General features: G+C 38.6%; 4 protein-coding genes across 5 annotated transcripts; 3 read left to right on the top strand and 1 right to left on the bottom strand.

Moving 5' to 3' along the window:
- Nucleotides 1-4087: 4087 nt before the first annotated feature.
- On the top strand, nucleotides 4088-9132 carry LOC131791322 (uncharacterized). Its single transcript, XM_059108653.2, has 4 exons — nucleotides 4088-4648; nucleotides 5606-5665; nucleotides 6638-6954; nucleotides 7567-9132. Exons 1-4 carry the CDS (start codon nucleotides 4114-4116, stop codon nucleotides 7753-7755), a joined length of 1101 nt encoding a protein of 366 aa, XP_058964636.1. The 5' UTR covers nucleotides 4088-4113; the 3' UTR covers nucleotides 7756-9132.
- Nucleotides 9133-9827: 695 nt separating this feature from the next.
- LOC131791321 (uncharacterized) lies at nucleotides 9828-14560 on the bottom strand. 2 transcript variants are annotated; one of them, XM_059108652.2, is made up of 2 exons: nucleotides 14435-14560; nucleotides 9828-11655 (listed from the first exon to the last, which is right to left on the bottom strand). In XM_059108652.2, the coding sequence occupies exon 2, from the start codon at nucleotides 11605-11607 to the stop codon at nucleotides 9967-9969; it is 1641 nt and encodes a 546-aa protein (XP_058964635.2). In that variant the 5' UTR covers nucleotides 11608-11655; nucleotides 14435-14560; the 3' UTR covers nucleotides 9828-9966. The 2 variants fall into 2 exon arrangements, with proteins under 2 accessions (XP_058964635.2, XP_066020297.1); XM_066164200.1 differs by lacking the exon at nucleotides 14435-14560 and adding an exon at nucleotides 11784-11934.
- Nucleotides 14561-15976: 1416 nt separating this feature from the next.
- LOC131791323 (26S proteasome non-ATPase regulatory subunit 10-like) lies at nucleotides 15977-18701 on the top strand. The gene is made up of 2 exons (XM_059108654.2): nucleotides 15977-16029; nucleotides 17106-18701. The coding sequence occupies exon 2, from the start codon at nucleotides 17179-17181 to the stop codon at nucleotides 18106-18108; it is 930 nt and encodes a 309-aa protein (XP_058964637.2). The 5' UTR covers nucleotides 15977-16029; nucleotides 17106-17178; the 3' UTR covers nucleotides 18109-18701.
- A 2877-nt stretch (nucleotides 18702-21578) lies between these two features.
- On the top strand, nucleotides 21579-26831 carry LOC131791320 (acrosin). The gene is made up of 8 exons (XM_059108651.2): nucleotides 21579-21717; nucleotides 22297-22342; nucleotides 23206-23405; nucleotides 23584-23737; nucleotides 24273-24491; nucleotides 24755-24895; nucleotides 25269-25490; nucleotides 25772-26831. The coding sequence occupies exons 1-8, from the start codon at nucleotides 21634-21636 to the stop codon at nucleotides 26674-26676; spliced, it is 1971 nt and encodes a 656-aa protein (XP_058964634.2). The 5' UTR covers nucleotides 21579-21633; the 3' UTR covers nucleotides 26677-26831.
- The last annotated feature ends 1056 nt before the right edge of the window (nucleotides 26832-27887 follow it).

Raw genomic sequence — 27887 nt, 5'->3', positions numbered from 1 at the left:
CGTGTTGTCACTGGCATGTCGTGGCTCCTTTGCCTTAAAGCCCAAGGCTTCAAGCACAAGTACTGAGGCAGGCTGAAACAATGGACCACTTCAACGAAAATTCGGTGTCCATTTTGTAAAACATTTACGGCAGTGCACTTGATAAGCTGCGTCTAAATAGGTCTCTTACTAATGATAGTATAAGATTCCCTCTGACGAGGGGCTAACGCTCGAAACGTCAGCTTTGTAACTCTGTACGGTGGCCAATTTACGTTATCGACTCAGTTGATAATAGCAAATTACCCAGTTATACTCTCCCACCGGCGCAGCTCCACATTTTCTTTAGAAACCTTCCCCTCTTTAATGATAATATACATTGGTTTAGGTTAAGGTTTTGATGCTTCTACAAAAAATTTCTCAAGAAAGACCACCCAAAATGATCGACTGAAACATGACTGTCTGCCTGCAGAATTCAGGAAATGGAAATAGATATCTACATTATCTCTAGGGATGACCTTTTAAGTAAAAAACGTCTCGTTGCCGCCACCGTCGGTAATTGCGGACAAAATAACCCTCAAATCCTTCGTAATTACTGAAGTATCCTCAATACCCATATCTGTAACAATATTACAAAGGCGGCAATGGTCAAATACAATAAAAACATTATTTGTATGGGAATTGGTCACGTTCACTGGCAACCTGATTGGACTCTCCTACAGGGAGCTGGTGCGTTTTTTATCTTAAATTCCTGTTTTCAATCATCAAGATTATCGTCAGTCATCAGATCTGTCCCATAGAAAGGACACCATCAAAGTACGTATAAGCATCGAGGGTGCTGAACATCTGCCAGCATGTAGAGAACTATATCTCATCCCATGGTTCTTTAACTTGTCTGTTTGCAAATGGCAAAATTTCAATTGCACTCTATTGGCAAATGATAGAGGAACTTTTTGGAACACGTTCACGCGACCGGAAACGGAAATAATTAACTCTGTTGCTTGCTTTTAGCCTGATTGGGTAGTGACAGGGGGTTTGGCGGTTCCTGTGTTATGGTGTGCATTTCTGCTTCAACTCTTTTGGGGATATGCTTGTAGACAAGTACATAAATTAAGGATGTAAATGCAACTTCCGCCTTTTAAACGACGCAATATCAGTCTTTGTTGTTTTCTTATGGTTACTCTCTGGCAACCTTTTTCTTGGAGTGTTTTTCTCATGACTTACTTAATATATCACGACCTACATCTATCGCTCAAGTGAGAGGCGCAAGGTTCGATACTTTCGTTCAAGTGGAGTAGGTAATGCTAGATATTGAGCTAATTTGCTGATCGACATCGAAAGATATTCTTTCAGGATTCAATTTACTCAGTGGACATGCAAACTCAACTAGCGGGAAACTGGCTCAAATGTTTGCATTATAATAGCATTGATCAAATACAAACTCCAAAAAAGCCCAGCTCATTGTTTGCTTCTTACCAATATTTCTCTAAATAAAACTCTCTTCCAGAGTTATTTTTGGTCTTCTAAAAGGAAATTAATTTGCATGTTTAGCTCTCGTCCTCAAGGACCGAAATAGTGTTGGAAAGCTTAATACGTCAGATATGGCCACTTTGCTTTTGGCAAGTGGCCCGCCGGAAAATGGTTAAACGAATTTTAAATTACATGTTCTTATCGATTATGATTACATTCATCATATGAGACAGCACGAAATTTCCCACAGTTCGAACGATGCGAATTCTTGAACGGAATTACTTGCCAAGCGACCGCAACAACAAGAATATAACAATTTTTCTAAGTAACAAACTTCACGTGACAATGCTGAAAAATGTTGGTTTGGGGTCATTACATGAACATTTAGTGTGTTATCACTAATAAACTTCGTTTTAATCTCATTCATTGACTGCCAACTAGAAGAAACGGGCGATAATATGACGCAAATCGAGCTGAGTACCATAACTGGATCAAGTAAAAATAAAAAGCTTAGCACATTGCAAAAACAAACTTATAGTGCGGACGTAAACAAACCCAAAATCTTACGATAGCAATATCACGCCAAGGGTTACTGCAGTCTTTTTCACTTTTTAAACGAGTACATAGTCATTCATGTATGCAAGAACCTCGAACTGCAAATCCTGTTTCGTTTTATTAAATCGCAGTGCTTCTGAATGATTAGCGGTTTCTCCAGAAAAATCCTGGTGAAGTTTGATTCCATATTTGATACTGCTCAATACGTTATTGAACGTTACCAGATAGATTAATGAAGGAGTTTTCGGTAATCGGCTCTGGGCAAAAATCAGACATGTCGCTTTCGCCGTAAGCCCTTTGTCGCCAAAATAAACAGATGTTTAGTGCTCTCTTGGGTTGTACATCCCGCTTACTCTTGTTTAGTGCCAAAACTTGTAAACTCATACAGGACTAGATTCTTTCGTAATATCATTAGCGTGGATACTTTTCTTGTTAGAATTTGTGGGATTAATCTAATCATATTCTGCTCTCTTACGGATCACTGGAATGACTTCTAGACATGATTATGAATAACAAAAGTCAGAAATTATGATTTGTGCCAGGCACAAATCATGATTTGTGTTTGTGTTTGTTTCCGATCAGGGTCAACCTAAAATAATTTGACGATTATTTGGCTTCCATCTCCTAGATCTTTAATTATCTTATTGATTATTACCACTAACAAGAATTTCACCCGGTGGCGTCGTTTATGCACCCATCTTGTTATATAACGGGGTTGAGCTGGAGAGAAAGGTGAAGCATCACATAATCGACGCTTTGAAATCTTTATATGATTATTGACTTTTGAATTACAATGACTAATTCATATATTTTTCCTCTATCAGGATAATCACTACCTGTATTCCATAAAGCCAATTTGTTAATTTTACTCTGAAATACCGTATTAACCACCCACAACTTGGCGTATCGACTTCAATTAAACCAAGGAATGTTTTGACGAAAACACGAGTGGCCCTTCTTTCAATGCCGACTCAGACCCTAAAGTCATTCAATTTAGGAAGATTTGTTTGCAATGTTCTATTTTATTAAAATGAAGAAGCCTCAGAGAGTCATTACATGGAAACAATTTCCAAACGCTTTTTTCGTGTTATTTTCATACCATCGCGTCGTGTAATGAGCATAAACAGTTCCTCCTTACTTTCGTTTCAAATCACGCTACAACACAATTGACGACATAGTTGGCGAACGACCACTGTCCTCCTGAGAACCAACACCTTCCTGTCATCAAATATCTCCTTTTCCTTTATCTTGCCGCACCTGCTTTGAGTAAAAGACACCAACAAAGTACTGGACCACGCTGCAAGGGCGTGACCTAGGGGCTCGACAGTCATCGCATGATGAGCATGTACTTACACGTACATGAAGAACATCTATCACTCGCGCGGTACAAAACTTTTGTAACAGTTAAGATAAAACACAGTGACAATTGCTGTAAAACTTAAAACGAAAACTATCTGGTTATTTGATCAAACGGTACAGTTTCTTTTTCTTTTTAACACAGTATAAAGAACGCTCTTGTCGTGTAATAGAGTCCTCTCCGCCTCTGCAGAGGACCTACTTAATGAATGCGATTTTGCTCCACAACGAGTTGCGAGTCCAAACCAATCAAATAAAGATTCCATGAACTATGAAACAAGGCAAGTTGTCTTAGACACCTTGATTACGAAAATTGCAATTGAAAAGAGCGATATGTTGTTCACAGCTCAAAATACGGTGGAAATCATACATTGTAAAGTTTAGGATAGAGACTATGCTCGAAAGAAACTTTCCAAAATATTTGGAATACGCCAAAGATGACAGAAGATAAGAGATTATGAATGAGCAATAACATGAAAAGAATTCTTCAAAATTCAGGAAAAGCGAAAGGGAAGTGTCTAATGCCCGTTGACAAATATATTAATGAAGGTATTATGTGTCTATCTATTCGTAGGCATTCAGAAAATTGACTTACAAAAAAACTTACTTACAAAAAGCAGATTATGTTAATACAAGACCAATTCTATTTTTAAGATTTATTTAATCTTTTCAGTAGTTTGACCTTCCTTCCAAGGTCACCTCGTCCTCCATAAAAGGCGCCACATCCAGTAAACATTAGAATCAACACTGTTCACAATGAATTTCCTTGTGATATTCATGTTGCTTCTTCCCGCGACAGTTTCTAGCGATGACATGAGAAAAAAAGTCGACCATTGTAAGGACTGGAGTCGGAAGATCGTTCGGTGCAGAAGGCACATATTGGTTAAGGGGTATGGAGGTCCACGTAAATTTGTAAGGATAATGGTTCGAATAAGCTGGCGAAGTTTTCTGAGAAGGTACCGTTTCAATCCTAAGTTTCCAGACCTGCACGACATGTTCTATAAGGTCGACCAGAGAATTTGCCCACCCGATATATTTGCCTACACCTGTTCGCTGAACATCGCCACTTGTACTCATACGTTTCATATTGGTATGCCACTGAGGCCCTGCCGTGAGACATGTATGAATTTCGCAACCGCGTGCAAGGATAAGTACGTATCTCCTTCACTCCATATGACCGTTGGATTTCTGAGACATAACTGCAGATATCTTCCGTTCTATGACGATAAACTTTGCATGCAACCTGACATGCGTACAGGATGGACCTATGATCAATCATGGGATTGGTACAGTAAGTATTGAATATGTCTTACTTTGTGCTAAATTTCCGCCTTTCTCTACACTTGTCAGTGTAAACCTTGGGAACAATTTTTTTGTTTGTTTTCCCCGGACCGTAGACTAGATTTTTGAAGATTTTTGTTTGCTCTTCCAAAAAAAATTAGGCAGTTTAAGACTGCATATGGCTACTGATATAACACAATTTTTATAGCATTGAAAAGAAATAAATGATGTATGATGACGCTACAAGGAGCGTTACAGAAAACTTTTCTCACATGCAAAACAGAAAACCTACCGCATTCCATTGCAATTCCATTTTTGAGAGACTTTTGTTTCACACAACAAGGCATTCCGCGTCGTAGGGTATTCCGCCATCCCACCATTCCACTACCGTTCTATCTTTCCGTTTAATAGGATCACATTTTTCCGCGTAGTTGAATTTTCTGACCAGTTCCTTTGATACAAGCTCAGTGAAAGTTCGTTGAAACAATTTTAGCGGTCAGACATCTATAAACGATATATTTTGGCGCGAAATATGCTCATTATGGAGTTCTCTCGCGAAATGTGAGTTTTCACCGTACTTGAGTCTGTCCTGACTGATCGACAGACACGACAGAAAAAACTGTATTCCTGCGAGCATAATTATATTTTTTAAAAGTTTGAAGTTATCGAACCTAAAAAGGTAAACTAAAAAGAAAAAGACTCAAAATTATTTTTTACAAAATTACAGATAGAGAGGATTACCAATCATTTTGAATTTTGACAATCTTGAAATGCAATGGTGAACTGGTGATAAAGTAGAGGAATAAAAAACGTGTAAAATGGGAAAGGAAGATCTCTGCCACAACCCTCATTTCAATATTGTAACAAACATTCCCTCAGAAGCGAAAAAATTTCTGCATGTCCAGTTTTATACAATGAAGTTTGGTTGTCATTTATACTAATTATTTTAAATTTTCTTAATTTTCAGTAATACGTAATTTTACGAAAGATTTTTATGAAGCCTTCTTTAGAAGCCAATATACTTTTGGTGAGTAATCCTTGATATACATATTTCAAAAACAATAGTTAGCATTAACATATACTTCACAGGTGAATAGTACTTTCCTCACGCACTAATCGGTTGGCTCGGAAGTCATTAGGTTGTATCTTTCACCTCCAGGCAGCCAGAGACCATTTTTGGAATATTGAAAGAAATAAACTACTTTTTGGGTTTGTGTATGTTATATACTGAGACAATTATTCACCTCAGTGTCAGTGAAAAACTGTCAACTCTGGAAACGGAACAAATGAGAATGTATACCACTGACCAACGCGATAAAACCAAATAATTATTTTTCATACCATGAAAACCAGACCCAAGAGTGTTTACTTAATGGAACGATTCAGTGCCTTCGTTTTTAATGCCATTGTTATGGTCGACTATCATTGTGTCACCATGAGCACATATGCACATGTGTAAGTACTAACACCGGAATCTACGGTATCCAGTTTACGTTATTCACTACGAAGTATAACTGAATTGCGATATTCAGATATTCTTTGTTAAAAACATAAGCTGATTTATAACAATGTTAGAGATTCGGGTGGTGGGGATCTTTCAAGTAAATCGGTTAAGTTTCATGAGTGACCTTTTTGTTGAAGTTTGAGCGAGAGATTTTTGCGGCTGAAAGAAGAGGCGTCGGTCCACTTGGACATTGCAGTTGAAACCCAGTTGTCGCAAATTCCAATATTCTCATAGACTGCCAGACACTGAATTATTATTATTGGCGTTACCAAAATCTAATGATAAAGATCATTCTATGAGCTAATCAAGACAACATCCCTATAATTTATCCTAGGGGACACCCTGATTTAACGTTGTATAGGGAGTGGGGCGGGTCTGGTAACTCTGTAACGGTAACGGGCTGAGATGTTTGTGGTGTTATTCTTGGTTCTTTCGTGCTATGAAACCTAAATGAATGCAGCTGACTATACTCCTCTTTAACATGTTTCATTTCAGCTTTCACAGGCAAAGTTATTTCCATAAATGAAACCGGTCGCCCTGACAACCCGTACGTGACCGCGCGAGTGCAAGTGACCAGACTTATTAAGGAAGATGAGAGCCGTTCTCTTTCACTAAAGGTTATGCAATTCTATGGCGGAAATCGGAGGTGCCCCACAAGAGGCACTTACGCTTGCTATAGGGAAGGGGGAGAATTTGGCTTCTTTGGTCACGATAACATGGTACAAGGATTGACAATAAGCTTTAGCCTGACACTACCGGATGAACAATTTCTCTTGGACATAGTGGAAACATTGTGGAGGACGAAATACAAGGTAACGCCTGAAGTTCAGTTTAGTTTAAAAGACCCATTTTCGATTATGGTACGCTTCGATCTGATTGGTCGTTGTGATTACTTTGGCCTCGGTTTAAAGACGTTTAATTGCAAAGCAGTCTAATTTGGCAACTGTAAGTTCACTTTGATTGCTCAAGATGACAAACTCAGGGGCAACTGAGATAACACGGGACTTTTTCCGCAAGTTATAACACACTCAACAATGTCGACAAATTAACAACGAAAATTTTGAAATGACTTATATCCCATCCACACCAGGCAAAAATGTTTAGGTTATTCGAGTTTTTCTGAAAGAAAATCATACACAGAGAACTGAAAAACTGAATTTTCCATAAGATTCAAGTAATCACTCTCTACCTTGTATTTTTAACATGCTAAATTTGGAGTCGAAAAACATTGGTTGAAGCAGCTTCTATGAGGATAACAAAATTTAAAAAAATAGCCCTATAACATGTTTAAGCTGTGGCGTGAACGGGGCATTAAACTATATTCCAGCCCTATGCGGCAGTGGAAGGGGGATTTGAGTAGATGCAAATGGAAGGAGAATTTAAAAAACTCCTGTTAAGCTAACTGCATCTTGGTACTTTTTTAGGCTGAACTGACGGAAATTTTAAAACAAAGACGCATAGAGGAAGAGATAAAGAGGAAGAAGGAGCAGAAGAAGCTGGAACAAAGGAGAAAAAACCAAAGGAAGAAGCCGAAGAAGACCAAGGAGCAGAGGAAGCTGGAAATGATTATTTTGACAGCTTCGGGCAGGCAACAGCATCAAGATGGCGGATGAAGCTGAATAAGATTGATACTTGCGCAACTTCAGAGGACCCTGTCTACTATTTCTTGACCTTTTTTAGAAAAAAAATTTATCGCCGGGGGCAGGGGTGTTCAGTGACAATAACATTGATTTACACACAACGGTGGGTTACGTGCAATCGTTAATGTTGAAACTCTATGCAGGTAATTGTAACATAGTTTAAATTATAAAAGAAACACTCAATATCCTATAATCCCCCTTAATACTCAGTTAAAGACCACTGATCCCCCCACCGTTCTCCCTTAAAACCATTTAATTCTCCAGATCCTCCGACCCCCCGATCCCCCCGATCCCCCCGATCCCCGGCCCCCAGCCCCCAGCCCCCAGCCCCAAGACCCCCCGACCCCCTGACCCCCTTCTTCCGAGGTGATGAATAGTGACTGGCCTTTATTAGATTACTTTTGATCATTGTAGAATAACGTAAAAGGCGTCAAATTTTCATCAGTTGTATCCACCGATTAATCATTGCGCAATTAGTTGTATAAAAAATAGTTTGACTTCAAATCAGAGGCTTTTTAACGCCAAGAAGGGAAAGTCAGAAGACTTAGGAGAATACTTCTCAACAATATTTTACTCTATCTTTGAGCTAAATCTCTTTATAGAAATTTTAATGTTTTTAGTTTTAGACGCCATATAAATTATATGTAGTCTTTCTTGCTGCTAATTGTAGTTCTTTTATTATCAAACAAACGTTTGCATCCCAAACGAAGTTTTCAGTTTATTCATCTACAATATAGGATTGTGCCTGTACATAAAAACTCTAAGATAGCTTTATGACCCTACCCAAGAAAATATAAAAAGTGTCTTGGCCCTACCTTAGATTTAAGATTTTTACCTTTAGTTAAGATTGAGTACCTGAACACATGTATGCGACCAAAGAGTGCGTCATTAGTTGTACAGTTAGGCTGTCTCTCTGAATACAACTATTTCAATATGCGGGGCCATCTGTAAGGTCAGGTTTTCTTTGAGGGTAAAACTATGGATACTTTACATTGCATGACCAATTGTACAATTAGGGTCTCTTTGAGTGTAAAACAGTGGACATTTCAAGATGAACTAAAGGACTTGCCCTTTTGATTAAAAATGGAAGTGCAAGGTTACAGAAGCATCTCCAACGTATGGTGAAAGTGCGGCAATCAGTGCTTTTTTACATGAAACTGCTGGAGGAATACCTAACAATTCGGCGTAGAAATAAACCAAAGAAACCTAAGTAGATATCTTAGGCTTTACATTGAGGAAAAACTCGCATAAAAGGCCCACATACATGAGCACGACACTTCAATTACGGAGGCTTGCTTGGGATGGTCGTCTGACCAGTTGAGCAATAAACTTCAAAAAGTACCAAATCGAGCTACCAGAGTGTACAAGTTGTCACTTTGTTGTTAAGCTATGATATGAATTCAAGATACGTTTTAACTCGTTGGTTGGAACAAAATATTCCTTACAGGGGCTAAACAAAAAGCAAACTGAATGAAAAAGGGAGCTAACGATATAATTCCACCTTGATTCTATATAATTTCTATCAGCCGAGAATATCGAGTTATATGTTCTCCTCACAACGCAACGCAAAGGAAAGCAATCCCTTTCAAAACCAAGATCTTATCACCTGAAGAGGCGTTTTTCCTGCCTGAGGCACTCATTTTTTCTTTTTTTTTTATCACGGAGGTGATGGGGGGAGGGGGGGGGGCGGATTCTGGTTGTGTCAAAATAAACCTCCCTAAACCCCCCCGAGGCACTCAAGAATTCTTATTCTCCCCTCATTGGCATTCAATGTTCTTTAGTTTCTCCCACTTAAACTCTGTTAGTGACTGATCCCCCCTCAATTCCCCCCAATAGCCATGTGCTTCCCTCCCCCCCAAAAAATTAATTAAATCCTCCAATTTCTCTCCACTCCCCCCGATGAATAATGACGGGTCCCTAATTTCCTCAGTCTTCTTTCAAGAGAAGTATTTAAGACGATTTTCTGAAAAGAACTTCCGCACACAAAAAAATGTACTAGCCGGTTGTAAAGAATTTTTTAATTCCTCTTTTTTTTCTGACCGACACATTTAGCCGTGTGTAGCTCGGTAAAGTTAGCCCATACATGTAAAAGATTGAACTATTATTTGACTAGCGTTCAATCAACAATTTCTTTTCCGTAGTGACTTGAGCAAACTCCGCTCTCTAGGTAATTGATGTCTGAGCTTACTCTGCAGTTAATGTACTTTGCGAAGATGAAACAACCCACTTTCTTACCATTGCCTTCTTTTGAATTTTTTTGTCGAGCATGGCCCTTACTAATGCGTCTTCGCTGGATAATCTGCGGTTAATTAGACGACATTTCTGTGAGACGTCACTTTTTCCCTCCAAGTCGACTACTTTTGCGCGAGGAAGATCTTTGTCGAATGTCACAAACATTCTTTTAGTTTTATTATCCGTCAAATTTGGTAAACTTTTGCTGCATTTGTCTTGAACTGTGGGTAGCGTAAGTGAATTGCTTGTTCCCCTGAAATAGTTGCTCGTGGTTGGACGAAATGAAAGAGAGCTGTACCTTTGGGGCATCAAATTTGGCGTCACACAACCTGCGCGAATCGTTGATCTGTTTTTGCTGACGTTGACAGTCTCTTGTAAAGCACAGTCTAGTTGGGTGACAACTCGGGTAGCGAGGTATTCAGTAGATGCAACATTCATTGCAAGAGTTTCTGTAGATGCCACTGGTGAGTGCGATCTACTTAGAATGGGAGATGACCTAGTGGAGGAAATTGTCAAATTACTTCCCTGTTTTCCGGGAACATCAATTCGTTTTTTGTGTAATTTTGCATTATTTCCCCCTGCCTTTTGTCCTTTCTCCAGGAGTAAAGCATTTAACACCTCATCATCCGAAGACTTGATTTCGGAATCACCTTCGACTTCAGGGGAGGGCACCCCTGGGAAATGCGTGGGAAGTTTAACTTTGCATTGTCTTCCTGATAGTAATGGAAGCTCACGTGGTGAACCTGAGGACATCAAAGGTGAAATAGGATATGAGCCTCTTCGTAATTCAGAGACTGAAGATAATGGAGGAAAACTTGCATTAAATAGTTCAGATGACTTCCTTCTTGCATTCATTGCTTTTCCATTAATCTTCTCTTCCCAAATTCTGGCTGGAAAGTCTGCGGTTAAAAGGAATTTTTCATTCAATTCCCATGCAGATTTAACATTGGCTTTTTTATTTCCTTTCTCTTCTATTATCTCTACTTCTTCTAAGGGAAGAATAGCAATTGCGTTCCTGGAATTGTCTCTCTCCGTTTCCTCGTCAACCAAATCACTTTCTTCTCGATTTTCAATGCCTTGTATCCTTGGCGACCCTTTGTCAACTGAAATTTCCAAATCACTCGAATTGCTCTCATTTGAAATCTTCCGCATCAGAAATTGATCGTTTTCGTTTAATTTCTCCAAACTTGAAAATTCTTCATCACTTTCAAGTTTCACTTCCTCTGCAAAATCAGTAACGGCTGACGTTGGTCGAGAATTTAAAGATATCATGCTGAGAGAGTCATCAATGCTTTCCATGTCAAAACTTCTTAGCTTTCGAAAGTCGCATCTCGCAACTTTTAGCTCTCCTTCACTTTGCATTTCATTAACATGCTTTTCTTCGGGGAAACTGTAAATTTCTGAAGCATTTCTTTCAATCGCAGTGTTTTCTTGAATTTCTGCCTCGTATCTGAATGCATTCCCTTCGTTTGTCGCTGCTTTTGTCCTGCTAAATCTTGTCTTGTTTCTGCTGTCAGCGCTCTTCCTTTTCTTCTCCTCTACCTTTGGGTATTTCCTTCGAGTTGCTTTTCCTACTTCTGTTTTCTTCAACATGATCAACGTTTGTACCCTTATTCCCTTTAGATGAAGTCTTCCACAAATCTGTTGAAATATGTGTTTCGTTCACACATGAGCGATACAACTCCTTGTATTGCTTCTTATGACCGTCAAAAAATACCATACTATTGAATTTAAACAATATAAAGTATCAAATATTGGGCCTTACTTACAATTATCTCAGAATACGTATTTTGAAGGAAATTTTTGGCGACGTAGATCGAGGAAACCCATTAAATGTTTCGCATGCTGTCATCATTTTGAGTGATCATTGTGACAGGTGAAGCAGGTGACTAATTTTTTTCCATAGTGTTATTGCCTTGCACCTCAGATGCTAAGACCTAGTTTCAACCAATAATGATCACTCTTTTGGTCATTACGACACCTTCAAATTATTCCTTAAGGAGTTTATATTTCAAGGTATTGTCGGTCGTGTATGTTGTTATCAGCTGGCACAAGGAGTTCGCGCATACCCGCTGAATATCGCTAATAACGCATTGACTTCAAAGTTATGCAAATCAGGGAGAATGTTCTAGCACACGCGTTTGTGTTAAATTCCCAGGAAGATATCATTTACATTTTGAGGTTTTCTAAAGGACAATGGAAACTGAAAGAAAATATAAATAATAAAAATAAGAAGGATCAAACGAAGACACTGATGAGTTATCAGCATAACTCCATTGACTTCAATTTAATTTCTCTAGATTCAACTCAACTCAACTTAACTCCAAAAACTTTGAGTTTTTTATGGACGAAAACTCAACTTTCGATCGATGTTATTAATACGTTTGCTTCTTCGTTTTCCTTTCTCTATATGTTCATTGTCTCTTTCAGTCTTTAACTGTGCGAAATTCTTAAAGTAAAAATTGATACAAGACAGTTTATCAGTTTATCTTTGGGCAATTTCGAACAAAGTTGACGATCCTTAAATTAATGTTATTTAAAAGGCGATTGAGAAAGATATGGTTAATAATAAGCAACTTCATTTTTTCAATTCAATTCTGCCAATGAAGACAAAGTAAGTGGAAGATTACCTTGGCTTGTAAGCTCTAATTATAACCCGGGCATAAACCACCCGGCGTGCAACAAAAAAGCACTGCTTGATTTCAATTTTATCCTGGGCTTATTTAGTATCTCTGTTTCAAAAATTTGAAAATAGTCAGGACTACCACCAACGTCAATCATTAGTCATGATTTAAACAGAAGATACACATTTGACACATTTTCTATTCAAGAGGAGGCTGATTGATTAATTTGTATAACTAGCACAGGAGTTTCATTTGCCAGAAATGAACTTCATAATGAAGTAGGTTTTGGAGTCAAAGGATGCTTTCTCAAAGAGACAATTATGAGATAGCGTGTTGTAAAAACCACTTCATCAAAGATATCTCAATAAGACCAAATTCAAAGTGGAGACCTCGTTTTAATTCTCAAAAAAGATTCCTAAATATTATGAGAGCGACTAGTAGGAATACAAATTGTGCGCACTAATATCCTGTATACCATTTAAGAAAAAATAACGCAAGTATATAAGTATTATAAAAAGAAAACCGTTGCAAAAAAAACAGCTCCGACAACTACAGAAATTAGCTGATAATGAAAAATATAAATAGATATAAAAATATAAAATTATTCCTTCTAGGAAATAATTATTAGATAGTTCTTCTGATGCACTTCGAATTCCAATTTCAGTGACTGTTGTTTGAGACGAGAGAAAAGTTAGAAGATCATATATGTTACTTATGATACCTGGGAGAAAAATTATTATGGGTAGCAACTTAGCTCATTCTTGTTACACCTGTTAATCTCAAATTGACCAATCGTTGATTAAGTCAGACATTGTTACAGATTATTTCTGAAAATACACACTGAACATTTTTTAAATATCAATAAAATTTTCTCACCTAAATTGAATTTCAGTTCAACAGTTAAGTCGATTTTTATGTTGTTTCAGTGCTTCTCTTTATCATGTAGCCTATCGCAAAGCTGGGCTCTGTTAGAGCACAAGACTGGCCAATCAGAAGTAACTTCTAATAAATATGGCCATTTAAGCGGTTTTAATGAACGTCTAATGAACAGTTTAGGTATTGATCTGAGGGAACTTTGACAACAATTAAAGCGGCCAATCTAGAGGCGATGGAGTGGCGCGATTTTAAGAATCTTTTAGGATGGCTATTTTAAGGATCGTTTAAAGCGGCGATTTAAATGAGCACTAAAATACCATCTTAATTGGATTTGAACTGTCATCTGTCAAACACCCTAAAATTTATAAAGGGGGTAAGTTTCTAAAGAAACTGTGGCGCTGCGTCGGTGGGAGTATAGCAGGTAATTTAGTGTTAACAACTGAGTTGAAAACGTAAATTTGCCATAGTAAACAGTAAAAAAGCAGACTTTTTGAGCGTTAGCCCTTCGTCAGAGCGATTGGAGGAGGATTGTGGGTTGTGTGTGGGCTTATATGCAGAAAGTGAAGCTACGCTATTGGTGGGAGTATGGTGACGAGAAAACAAGAATAAATTAGTTGAATGAAAAGCGCTCGTTGATAGCTGTTAACTGTCGAAAACGGTAGTTTTTTTTTACTGTCAACCGTCAAAAAAGGAGTTCAATAGTAAACGCCAAATGGCGTTTACCACGTTATAGGCACCTAGAAAGTGGCGAATCAAAGGAAATTTAAAAATTGAAAGTTAAGGAAAAAAGCTAAAAATTTGTCCTCTCCTCGGAACGTGACGAAAACAGATGATGAAGAGTTGCACAAGATTTGCATATTGCTTGCGTTTTCAATAATTGTCTAACTATTAAAGGGAAGAATTATACAAGTCTAGCTTACCTTGGTCTTATTCTTTCTGCAATCGATCCCTACCGAGGAATGCAACCCTTAAAAGAGAACTGATCTCGTTGGTTGGTTTAGTAAGTAGAATGTTTATAGGAAGAGATATAAGTCTTGCAACCGAGGGTTAAACTTTTTTCAAAATGCAAACAGACGTTAAAACTCAGCGTGGGCGCACCAGATGTTGGCCCCTTTAGTTTCAATGCATAGATTATTCCCGTTTCAATTAAACAAAACACCTCAGGTGTTGTTTTATACAACTACTAGGAAAGACAGGAAACGCTGAGCTCATAACGATTTTCATCATTTTTATCGAAGAGAGTTTAAAATCTTAAGGAATCTTAAAGTAAATGGTTTTTCTATTGGGTTGTTTACGCAATATCATTTACCAACTCAAATTTAGAATTTATTTGTAATTGCATGCAATGTAGCTTGAGGAAAGAAATACGTTGTCTTTCCAGTTGAACTGGCTTTGTGACATTTAACTTTTGAGACAATTTAAGACTATGGTATTCGATATCTTTTCACTGAGAACAAACCTCATTGACCTCAAAACTTTGGTACTCTGCACAAAAGTAATTTCAATATTGAAGCAGAATTTAATCATCCACTATGCATTGTTTTTATTTCGGTTTCCCTTTTGTCGGGACTCAGCTCTTGAAACTTTTCACCAATCAAATATTAAGGAACGTAGTTTAGAAATAATTTTAGGTTGCTCTAAAAATGCTTCATTCATTTCCATCCAAATGATTCTCTTCAACTTAACTTCACGAGAAATTCGATCAGCAGCTTGGCAGAAGAGTGAAAAGCAATGCTATCGATCCCAGGCCTCTCCCGATACAATCAATGTACAATTAGCGGCGTTGATGTTTCTTATAACATTAGCATAAAGCTCTTGTGCAGCAAGCAAATTACTATATTTGCTGTCAGGCTATTGGTCACAACATAACGTCTCCAGCACATTACCTGGTAATTGAGCTGGGCACTCAAGATGCTATTTATAAAAGCAAAATGGGGAAATCACAGGATTAGTTGTTACTTGATCTAATTCATTCTACAATTGATTCCTAGCGAGCGATGCAACCCTTAATGGAAAAAAAACTCCCTTTTTTCAATTGCTGCTGAAAAAATGGATTCTTTAAATGAAGAATTTTTTAAAACTGACTGGATACATATTTTGCTTCTTCAAAACATCAATCTTCTTGATTCATATGGGACTGACCAGTAAAAGTCGGATCCGGGAAACTATGCAAGAATTTAAAAAACAAAATTTTGAAAAACAGGGGCAGCGTAACGGCAATTCAATTGAGTCCTCCGAATCAAAAGAGCAGAAAACGACATTTTTTTATGAATGTTATGATCTTCCTCATGCCGCTTTCCTGAGTAAATGATCGATGCTTAAAAAGGAAGCTACCACCAAATTAATTAATTGATTTATCACAAGGTAAATCTTGATGTGGCGTCCTCTCGGCTGTCGTCAATGATAAAAATCAAGCAGATGCCGGAATTAAGCTTATTTTATTCTAAGCTGCTTCGGTGTTTATCAACTTCAAGAGAATGTTCTAAGATACTTTATCCGGTAAAAGCTCGAGAAGGTACAGTTTGGTGGTGGTTTCGACGGGATCTAGTTTAGTCTTTTACAAAATCTTTCTGTTTCATAGCGATTCACTTTACAATCTGGCGTCGTTTTCAAATAACCGTGAAAGTTGCCCTTTGAACGAAAAATTGTGGTTTCTGATGAACAATGTTGTGGTTTTGGCATTATTGCATTAGATTGTAAGCTTAACTTAATGAAACTGAAGTGGCAAACTTAATGAAAATGAAGCCGGTACCACCTTGAACAACATTTACTAAATTAATCTATATGTACAGCTTTAGGAGCTGTGGAATATATTGCAATAGTAAGCATGCATTATTGAAAAAAGTACAACGTAATTTTTTTATTTTTCATTAGATGACAGCTTCTTTTTTTTGTAAGGATTTGTCACGCGCTAGTGTTAAAACACCGACTACTTGCTGAATCACTAATTACTTCAGTAAGCAAAGGCGCTACAGAGATTTACATGATTCCCTAAGAGGCACGTCATAGTTTGCGAGTCTTGCGGAAAGGTTATAGAAAGTTTGGCCTTGTATTTCTTTATTCCAGCTCATTGTCCTCTTCACTTTTTGGCCCCCTTTTCAACGACTTCAGCGACCTCCCACCTTAAGAAAAGATGACATACAAAATTACCATATATCTAACAGATCCTCTACGTTTGACACATATTTATCAAATATATCGTGACTTCTCAAAGAGAGCCATGTTTGAAATTTCCGATTTGGATCTTCAGTTCGGCTCAGGAGTAGTTGAAAAGCTAAATTAGCCTATTATATAAGGCCAAAGTAAATCGTATTTAGTTGCTTAAACATCTTGACTTCCTGATAGCTTTGCATCGAGCTTACCAACTTCTTTACTAATCTGAAAGTATGGATAATTTTCCAAAGATAACACAACGTACTCATCAACTCCCTCAACAAATCAACCATGCTTTGTATTCAAGGAGTTTTCATGACAGTATCCGAATAAACTGAAGCTTATTATATTTTGAACCGATTCGTAATTTACATAATAATGCGCTTGTTGAAGCGAGAATTACATCACCGTTAATCATTTGTGTCATTCTTTAAACAGAACAAGATGAAAGTGATGTAGCATTTATGTTTCGTCAAATAAACCAACAGATACAAGCTCACAGGCTCCTGCTATGGCACATCGTCAAAGGAGGACAAGTGTTGCGGGAGTATTCAATATAGCGATTGAGGCAAATGACCTTGCGCAACTCAAATTTGCATTGAAGTTTCACAAAGCGAGGATAAATGAACAGGACGAGAAAGGGAGCACAGTCCTGCATCGCAGCTGCCTCTCTGGTCAGTTAGAAATGGCTAGGTTGTTGATGGAAAATGGAGCGGAGTTAGAGCTGCGAGATGAGCGCGGATGGACTTGTTTGCATTACGCAGCTTTTGGCGGACATGTCGACGTAGTAAACTTTCTAATTAACTCTTGCGTGGATGTAACAGCAATGTCGCAAGAAGGTCAACTTGCTATAGATGTCGCAAAAGGAGAAGGAATAGTTTTCCTTTTAGCTTCAGCGATTCTTAGAGCTGGGAAAGAGCATCTGCTTCTACCCTACATGGACGGGTCAACATCAAGCTTGGAAACTGAGAGTTTACATTCCAGTGGTGATGTTGAAAACTGCGAAAATTGGACTCCAAAAGCTAAGAGAGCTCTTTCTGAGGAAGTTTTACGCGCAAGTCAGCAGTTTCTTGCACAGAGCTTTGGTGCGTACGTAGATGAGAAATTCAACTTAAATTCAAGTTTTGGCAAAAGTGGCGATAAGAGTGACGAAAGCCTTCATGCTGCTCCCGAGAAACCAAAGCTCACAAAGAAAAATTCATGCCCTCGTGTCAAGAATGACCCACAACCAGAAGAGGCACCTCGGAAGAAACCCCGCTTGAAAAGTTTTAATTCGGCTTTCTCTAGCGATGTTTTGAAGCGTTATGCTGTAAGTGAGACAAATTTGTTGGGAGAGCAAAGCGATCTAAGTCAGAAGGAAACTGGTGCGGAAATTAGTCGAGCTCCGAATTATTCAGACCTGAATAACGTGGACTCAGAAACTTGGATTTATTCGCTGTGACGACAAGAAAGAAACAGCGGGCGGGAGGACCAGTGGCGACAATTTATTTCTAATATCACGGATAATGAACACACAGAAAAGTGTATCGCAGCATGAAAAGCGGATACAACTACTTTACAACATAAAGGACTTCTTAGGATAACAAGATTTAAGATCTCAAAGCAGGCCGCTGAAACATTACTTCACCAAACACTATCTCCTTTTGTTTGACGTTTGTAAATAAGTTAATGAAGACATGAACTAACACTTCAATCAAAGCATTTCTTTAAGAGCAGATGAGTTCTAGTTTGTTACTTAATCGATGTGTTAATTTTGCAGTTCTATTTCCATAGTTCTAAGACATAACATGTATGTTTTGTTTTCAGTATGTTTGGTTGCCACGGATAATGGAGGAAGTGTTAGAAGCCTACACCTGGCTTTTGAGTTAAACACATTTCTTTTCTATATTTATAAAACATTCCAGAGAATAGACATGTTTTTCATGAATGCATCAGTTAATTGACGTCGATAGTATATTGAAAACATAATTAACATTAGTAGTATAAAGCATGTGGGTTTTATTAAGATGTATTAATCAAAAAGGAATTTTTTCATACCTGTCATATAATACAGTGTAAAAAATAAAATAAAACAGGAGATTGTATTATCAACCAAAATTGTACCATTCAGCCGATGTAAGTCTTTATTCTCGTCAACTAGTTTCGAAATTAAGTAAAGAAATTCTGACGAGAACTTACAGTTGTTTAGTAAGAAAGGGTCACTTGACTGACGGCATGAGATGGCCGCGCGGAAGAATTTAACATGACGAATGTCAAGTCATGGTGATATTGTTTGGTCGAAGACGTTGCTTCTGTGTAATGCCGTGATTTGTGTCGCAAAAGCTATAGAATTTCCTACATTTTGCCTGTGGCATCCCTTAGCTAAACAAAATGACTGTTTATTGAAACTCTTCATATTGGGCAAGAGATCCAATAAGGATTTCAGCTGATAAGATATGAAGAAAGCATTCAACTCAAGTTTACGTAGTTACTTGTTCTCACCAACTAATGTCGCTGTTGTATAATTTTTCAATGCCCCATTAATACTCGCACTGAGTTGCATTTGATTATAGCAAGCCTGAAATGGCCCATCAAAGTGTCATCATTGTTCATAATTTACGGCATGTTGAACTACCCGGTCAGTTGTGTAGATCTAGGCATGTAGGCATCTCAATCCATATGAAACATTTTGTTTAAAAAGAAATCAATCGCTGGCTACAATAAACGACCGATATAAAAGACACACCCGTCCGATTTCTCTTCCCCAGCGATGGGCGCGATGATAAAGGCAAATTATTTGCATCCCTTTACCTTAATTTCCTGAGGTAATTTGAGTTGCCTTGCAATCGGTCAAAAGTCAGCCACCCCTTAAACCAATTAGAAGCGGACCTAAAACAAATTGCGACTTGTTCACTTGTATTTTCCTGTGCGCTTCAAGTAGTTTACTTATTTCTACTTTTAAGTTATTGTTGGATAATGATAATGTTAAATTTTCTTGGGCTTGGGGAACATTTTGGTTCGGGCGCTTCGACATTAAATAGAAAATGGGTTTGAAGTATTTTGGGGGAATCTCTATGGAGCTAAAAAGGTCATCAATTTAGAAGAAGTATATAATTTTGGTATGATACAGAAGAGAAACACTTAAGAAATGCACCCAGATCAAAGGGAGCAAAAAGATTGATTAAGGATGCGAAGGACAGAAAAGGAATGAAAATTATCAAGTTGAAAATCTGAGCTAAATTTTTCAAGTTGCTGCGAAACGTGACGAAATACGCGGATCAATTGTTTTTAAAGGAACTGTTGTCCTGCGTTGGTAGGCGAGCGAGACAGTTTTTTATTATTAACAAGCAGTTGATAAAGGCAGATAAATCGTTACGGTGAGATTCGAAATGCTATCGTTTTAAGCCGGTCAACCCTTTGTCACGGAGCTATTTGGTCCCATCAACGGCTAACACTCGAGACCATGGCGACTCAGCCCTTTTTTTAATTCGCCATGGTGGTTTATAGGTGGTTTTCAACTTGAAGTTGATGGCTCACTCAGTAGCTCAGCAACCTGCTGACCTCCTGTAGAAAGTCACGCAGATATATTTGAATGACGAAGTGTGTGGGTGACTGTGAGCGTCAATGTCGCCGGTGTGTGCACCTGCGAGGTAAGAATTAGCATTCTTATACACAGGATTGTAAACACATATATGTTAAATATAGCAACTCGCGCACAATACGGGCTGAGCTCGAAGCTCCCCACTAACTTTCAAGTTTGCAGGCAGATAAAAGTTGAAAAGCTTTGTTTTTTCTTCGAAAGTTGAAAAAGTCTCTGTAAGACTTGCAATGATTATAGTTTTCTATTATTTTCGGTGTTTGATAATGATCTTGCAACGGAGAAGCTAGGATTGTCTGTAACCTCGCATTCAGATCCTACCGTGTAATTGTAAGTGATCGTAGAATTGAAGGTTTGGGCACGAGACTAGACTGCCTGTTAAGAAGATGCTTCGGCAAGCAGGTGAGTTTGAATAGTATTACTATAACGCTGAATTTTCCATAACTCTCACGAGGAAAGCTGACTAAAACCTGGAGGAAAACTGCAATTCTACTAACTCTTAGCTAGAACACCTGATTATGGCAAAAATGTCAACAATGATAAAAAAAAATGGGAACGAATGTATTCTTGAACTACGAGAGAACTACTTTTCGCGAGAAAAATCAGACATTCGGATCAATATCAATATCAGTATCTGAGCAACTGCCCAACTACCCCTCCCCTAACCTAAAAAGTTAGGGTTAATGTTGGGTTAGGGGAGGGGTAGGTTGGCAGTTGCCCAGATACTGATATTGATCCAGACAGGTCGATCAGCTTCACGTTTGACCACTTTCTTCTTTTTCTTTCTTTCGTTTTCCAACTCCGTGAAGAATACCATTGCAATTTTTTATTTTTTCTTTGTGATTAGTAGTGTAACCAGGTTAGTGAACACTTTTCTCGGGGTATTGTACTGCTGCATTAGATGAGGAATACGTTTCCACATATTTTTTTGCCACCTATACACAGATTTTTTGGGTGGTTTTTCGTATCTGGCGTAGCACAGGATAATTATGCTTGAAGAACCCCTAATTTCACTGTACGCATATTGAGATTAGATCAGGATGCGTATACTAAGTACTGAGACCGACTGACTCATCCAAAATATACTTTCCACATTAAATGTCTTGTGTTAGTGTAGTCAGAATCTCTTTATTATTTCGTAAGTCATAAAAGTGAAATATTACGGAGATAGATACGGTACATTTTATTCCCTTCCTCGGTAGCTTATTTACTCATATGTCCACCTGGGTCAATAAAAGACTTCAATTCCCTTTTTAGAAACAATATATAGAGCGATAACTGACAAACGACACAATTAACTACTGCAAAGGCAGAGAGGCAGAAACCACAAACATTAATTCGACTTATAGAAATTGAGCGAGTTTTGACATAACTCGATAACGGCGCGAAATGCTGCCTTTTATGTTGCTACCGATGTTTATTCTGGGTGCCTCCTTCACTGTTCAGGGCAAGCCTTATCAGAGGAAAGAAAAGGTGAGTTGGTGATAGAATCAAAAACTAATCGAAATTGTATTGCTGATAACGATGGCTTGTCATTAAAGATAGAGTTAGATTTCAATTTGTAACTGTGTTGAGAATGAAAATGGAGATCTGATGGCTTGCATACCGTAGAGCTCATCAGCAATATCCTCTTCGCAAGCTTTATGCCGCGTATTTACTGAGTTTATCTTTGATCACAGAAAGTGAAATTGGGATTATCGGGTCAAATCCCTTAACTACAAAATCAGCTTAAGTTACAACTCTGCGTTGGGCGATTACTTTCTCAGAAGCACGGTTACCTTACCTTTCACAGAAAAAAGGGAAAGCATCAGATATAATAGGGTGAAATCACATTCATAACACATCTAACCGAGAATAGATTGTTCAAAACAGTTGAAAGGTTTGTTCCGTGCTTGGCCTCAAATATCCAAGAACTAGGTTTGAGTAGTTAATGGTTTAAAAAAAGATCAAATCTCATTATAGAATGATTTAGAGCGTAAATTTAGCAAAATTTGCCGTTTAAATTTTCCAACATTTAAGTAAAATATCCTAGACTTGTTTGATCTTTTTTAGGATATATTGGTGAGAGTTCATAGAGCACCAAAGCAGAAGAAAGCAGGTATCGTTAATGTTTAATAGCTTGTTTGAACAACTGTATACTTTAAATAACTTTGAGTCAATAATAATTACGCCACGACATCTTCTACAACACCAGTAACACATAACTCATCACATATGCACAGCTGAAATCACATTTGAACCTGCTTCAGTATTAAATACAAACAACAAGGCATTCAGTTTTATCTAAAACTGATATAAGCAAGCAATATAGAAGTACATTGTGATTGTCTTTAACTGTATCATTCTAGAAGAGGCATTGACATCTGACAACTTGGTTTTATGAACTGAGCTGGAAATGTAAATTGGCCTCCGTAGAGAGTTTCTAAAATTCAGACTTATTATAATTTATCAAACTAGTTGCAGCAGATCCTTTTACCTTTCAGAAAAAAATTGTGTGCGAGTTTTGCAAGTTTCTCTTTACCGCTTGACAAACTTAATACATATAGGCAGTCGAACTGAGTAAAATAAAACAGTGGAGCTTCAAATCGCACGGATTCTCCAGTTTCTGTGATCCTAACTTTTTGTGGCTTTTTGCGGCCCCATCATACGTCAACGCGAAGACAAAAACAGCCAGCTACGCCAACGAGACTGGTTTGGTTACCGTATACTGGTCTAGACGGGGGGAAGGGGGAGGGGAAGAAGGGGGGAGGGGAGAATAAATACGCATCGGTAATAACTTTTCAAGGGTAGCAAAACTCGGTGAAAACGCATGCTCGTGGTCCAAAAGTTTTTAAAGTCATGATAATGATACTTTATCTTTACGCGCAAAACTTAAATTGTTTTGGAGTTGTGAACAGGTTGCACAAGGTTTACACTCCTTTAGGTGAATGATTTGGGTGACATCATTTTATTTACCTCCAGATTGCGGTAAACAGTTGACGGGCTCCAACGGTTCAGTGACGTCACCCAATTATCCGGGACTTTACCCTACTGACGTAACATGCGTCTGGGTTATTTCAGTTAAGCCATCACAAGTGATTGAACTAGAGTTTAAGTCTCTTGATATAGAGTACAGCAAAAAGTGTAAATATGACAGTTTGGAGATTCTGGATGGATCTACGGTAAATATATCGATAAATAATGTATTGAAACGTGTTTACATGTTTAATTTGTGCTGCGTTCAGCGGGAGTAGATATTTACTGTCTCCGAGACTTTGAATCTCTTAATTTACCAATAACGTTGTTTTGAACATCAAAAGAGCATGTGATGAAGATTTTCATCAATTTTACTCTTTGTAGTCCAAGTCAGCCGAACTGGGAACATTCTGTGGCTCGACAACTCCTTCACTTCTTCGCTCTTCTGGAAAATCATTGCACATTACTCTGAAATCGGATGAGGCTGATACAGGGAAAGGTTTCCAGGCAGTTTGGCGGGCAGTCGCTAACAACATGAGTGAGCCCATTGTTGAAATTGTAACCATTGCTTGTCATACATAATATCGATTGGCTGCTGTTATCGTCTAAGACTAGTTAACGACAACGCAGACAAAAGAAACACTCCCTTTCATAGTCTTTCATCATGGTGCTGTTGTCTTATCTTTCTCTTTACCTTTGTGAATTTTAAGTATCTTGACAGTGTTCGTTCGGTGCAGTTTGAACATGTTTGGTCTTCCGCACGTTTATCTACGCGTGACCAACCTTGTGAGGAAAACTTGATATCAATCTTCTCGTCTGTTTTGAAATTTACTTGAAACTCACCTGAAAGTCACATCATGGTACATTGTTTATTCCACATAAAATAATCCCTCAGAGGATAATCCCCGTTTCGGTTTTTCTCAAATCTTAGTTCCATAAGATGGAAAGCTAGCAGAGATTACAAGAAGCAGGTTCTTTTAATTTTTCAAAAGGGTACTCTCAGTCGTCATTGAAGACTTGACTGGAAGTGAGAAGATTTCATTTTGATGGTTTTTTTTGTTTTTTATCCAAAGAGTGCGGGGCTACATTCACTGACGAGAACGGTAGTTTCCAGACTCCTGGATATCCCAATCAATACCCCACCAATATCGAATGCGAGTGGGTGATAACTGTACCCGTCACTCACTCTCTAACTTTGACGTTTAACAAGTTTGATATGGAAGAAAGTTCAAAATGCAAATACGACCATGTAGAGATCAGGGATGGTGACAAGGCCTCTTCGAATTTGATCGGTTTGTATAAATGTGATAAACATTGCTGTGCGCGTTTGAAATTATCCATGGTTAAGCACATAGCTATTTATAGACCAACTTTCCCCAAACTCCAGCGAACACATGTTTCTGTAAGTATGTATGATTAATATTTCCATTTACGTGTCTGTACCAAAATGAAGAACGAATTCATCCCTTTTTTTTTTTCTTTTTTCTTTTTCGATTCACTGTTAAAATCTGCAATTGGAAGCTATTTCCCGTACCAAAGTGTTCTATATTTCCAGGCCGTTACTGTGGTTCTAGCCTTCCTGCTAAAGTGTATGCGCAAGGAACCTCATTGTATATAAAACTTGCCTCGGACGAATCAGACACGGGAAAGGGTTTCCAAGTGTCTTGGACCAGTAAGCACCTAGGTGGAAATACAGGTTTGTTTTATTATTATATGTAATTAACTTACATAATTTTCTTTCACAGAAGCTGTAGGCTAACTCTTCGCTTTTGAGTTGTCTTTGGGGTAGCTTTAAATCTATTGGGCTGATTTCAATGAAGTAAAAAAAAACACGAGTCAGTGGCAAATTCATCCGGTGCTTATCCATGTTGCTGTAGTTTAAAGTCACAAAGAGTACTGCTTTTCCTTCTGGAGGGATGCTAGTCCATTTTACATGTCCACCCTGCCCCTCACCCCCTCCCGCATCAGCCTCCTCAGCATTTCATAAGGCTTCAGTAGAGGTTTGAGGGCACTCACGGGTGGAGAGAGTCCGCTCTTCAGAATTTTAATCCAAAATGCCCTCTAAACAGGTCTGCAATTGTGTGGAACCAGTAAGACAGGAACAAGGATTGTCGGCGGTATTGTCGCCAAGCCTGGTGCGTGGCCCTGGCAAGCTGCCATGATCTGGGCGTTGGGGTCCGACAAGGGAAAGCAGTTTTGTGGTGGATCTCTGGTGGACCCCGAATGGGTCCTAACGGCGGCACATTGCTTTGATATCACTGCAAACAAGAAAATGATGTTTATTAGACTTGGTTGGTGAAACTACTTAAAAACCTTCGTCTCTATATTTTATTCGTTTATTTTTGGCAACGGCTAATTGTTGCTTGGCCCTGTAAGTGGCGTAAATAAGCCATGTGCGCCAGTTTGACTTTTCGTTTCCATGTACATCATGCAGCAATTCGCGCTCTACTCTTTGCCCACCACCCGCTGAGTTATGATATCGTTTAACCTGTTGGACGATTTTCATACCGAAATCTCCTAGTGATTTTTGCTATTAGTAGTAGTGGTAACGAGGTTTCCATGTCTCTCACAGGAGAACACGACTTTAATAAAAAGGAGGGATTCGAGCAGGATTTTGCAATCGATCACATTTACATCCATCCAGATTGGGATCATCATACGACGGACAATGATCTGGCCTTAATACGACTCGACCGACCTGCTAATCTCACTGGTCGCGTAAACACTATCTGTTTGTCTGAACCAGAGTATAAGTTTCCACCAAGTACAAAATGTATGATTAGTGGTTGGGGTACTACTCAGGAAGATGGCGCTCCTTCGCCCGTACTCATGCAGGCCAAGGTACCAATAGTAGACCGCCAGGCTTGTCGTTATAACCAATCATATGGGGAGAAAATCACTGATAACATGATCTGTGCCGGGTTGCGTCAAGGAGGCGTTGACAGCTGTCAAGGTGATTCTGGAGGACCACTTGTATGCAAGAATCCTGTAAATCGTCGGCAGTGGGTACAGATTGGAGTAACCTCCTGGGGAAAAGGATGTGCCAGGGCTTTGAAGTATGGGGTCTATGCTAACATCAAGAAGTATCTCCCGTGGATCAACTTCTTAACCAGTACTATTGGAGGAGGTGAGGGTGGAGATGATGTGTCAACACCTATTCCCACCCTACCACCTAGTCTTCCACCCATCCCATCAAGTCTCCCGCCGAGCCTTCCACCTCTCCCTCCAAGTCTTCCGCCTCTCCCACCCAGTCTTCCTCCTCCCCCTCCAAGTCTTCCGCCTCCATTACCAAGTCTTTCACCTCTCCCACCAAGTCTTCCACCCGTCCCTTCAATTCTTCCCCCACCCCCAACAACTTCTCCACCTCTCCCACAAAGTACTCAACAAAGCCCAGGAGGCAATACGGTTCCTCCGCTGCCCTCACAGCCTTCTGGAAATGTTGATCCACCACCTTTACCTCCGCCGCCACCAGAATAAAAAACGTACGACTCACATCTTTTGTCGTCATACTATATTGTAAGAGATTAGTTTTTCTTGCTTTGGAAAGAATGAATATCCGATCACGAAATAAAGCCTTGAATATTACGCCTTGTCAAAGCTTCCGTTTTTTGAGGATCATCATACATTTCCTAAAGTTTTGATAGCTCGAAGAGAGACTTCGCTTGCCTCTCATAGAAACTAATCATCACTTTCACTTTTGATTTAATATTGCTGTTTTGCGTGATTTTGACTCTCAAAATATTTGATTAATCATATGTAAGTAGAACATATATCATAAAGCAAATAAGATACATTTTCTCAACATCAAAAAGCAGGATGGGTTGATAAATTTCAATCCTGTCTATATCCTCAGCTAAGGAAGGAGAAACAAAAATATCTATGGTTATGGCCTTGAAATACACACAAAGGTACGTTAAGTACCCAAGCTTATCGCATTGCTGGTTAATTGCAACATAACCTGTCAGCGGTTGTCAAACTGGTCACGTTTTCCCTTGAGCTCTTCGTTGGCCGAGTTCAGAGACCACCATAGCAGGAGTGGCAGAAAGGGAAATTTTTTAGCTCCAAACAAGACAGAGAAGTTCAGAATTCATTCATAAAAGCGTCACGCGTTGTGTGCTGAAACTGGAATTCTATGTGACGCAGTTAGATTACGAAAGAAACCGCCAAGATGTTAATGTTTCATAATATGTCGAAAATTGTCGATCGCATGGATTCTGCCGACGTAAACCTTGGCTTACCTTTAAGAGAATGATAGTGATGTTTAAAGGAAGGAAAAAAAAGGTGGACTCCCTTATTCATCTTAAGTTTAAATGTTTATATTTTGCATAGTTCAGCGTTCTAAATCAAGGACATTCTATTTCCATGTAACGGCATATGACGCGTTAAAATTGTCAACAGTTCACGCCCAACCCAATATCAAGTTATCTGTTAAGGTTTAGCGGGTAAAATTCGCTTGATCTTTGCGGTAAAACGCGCATCCTTCCCTCATTTTTTTTTTTTTATATTTGTGGTTGGAATACTTCACAATAGGTCAACGTTTTAAGCCTCTGAGAGGTGCATTTCCGCACGAAACGTTCTTGAGTACCTTTTCCTCGTAGTCGTAAGTTTACATATCCTAAACTCATCACATCTCAACAAAATGTAATTTCCCTAATCGCTGTAGCGAAGTTTTATTGGTCAGAAATGCC

Source organism: Pocillopora verrucosa, chromosome 3 (genome assembly GCF_036669915.1).
Source record: "Pocillopora verrucosa isolate sample1 chromosome 3, ASM3666991v2, whole genome shotgun sequence".
NCBI classification, from domain to species: Eukaryota; Metazoa; Cnidaria; class Anthozoa; order Scleractinia; family Pocilloporidae; genus Pocillopora; species Pocillopora verrucosa.
Note: the sequence above shows the minus strand (reverse complement) of the source record. Positions and strands in the feature narration are given on the sequence as shown.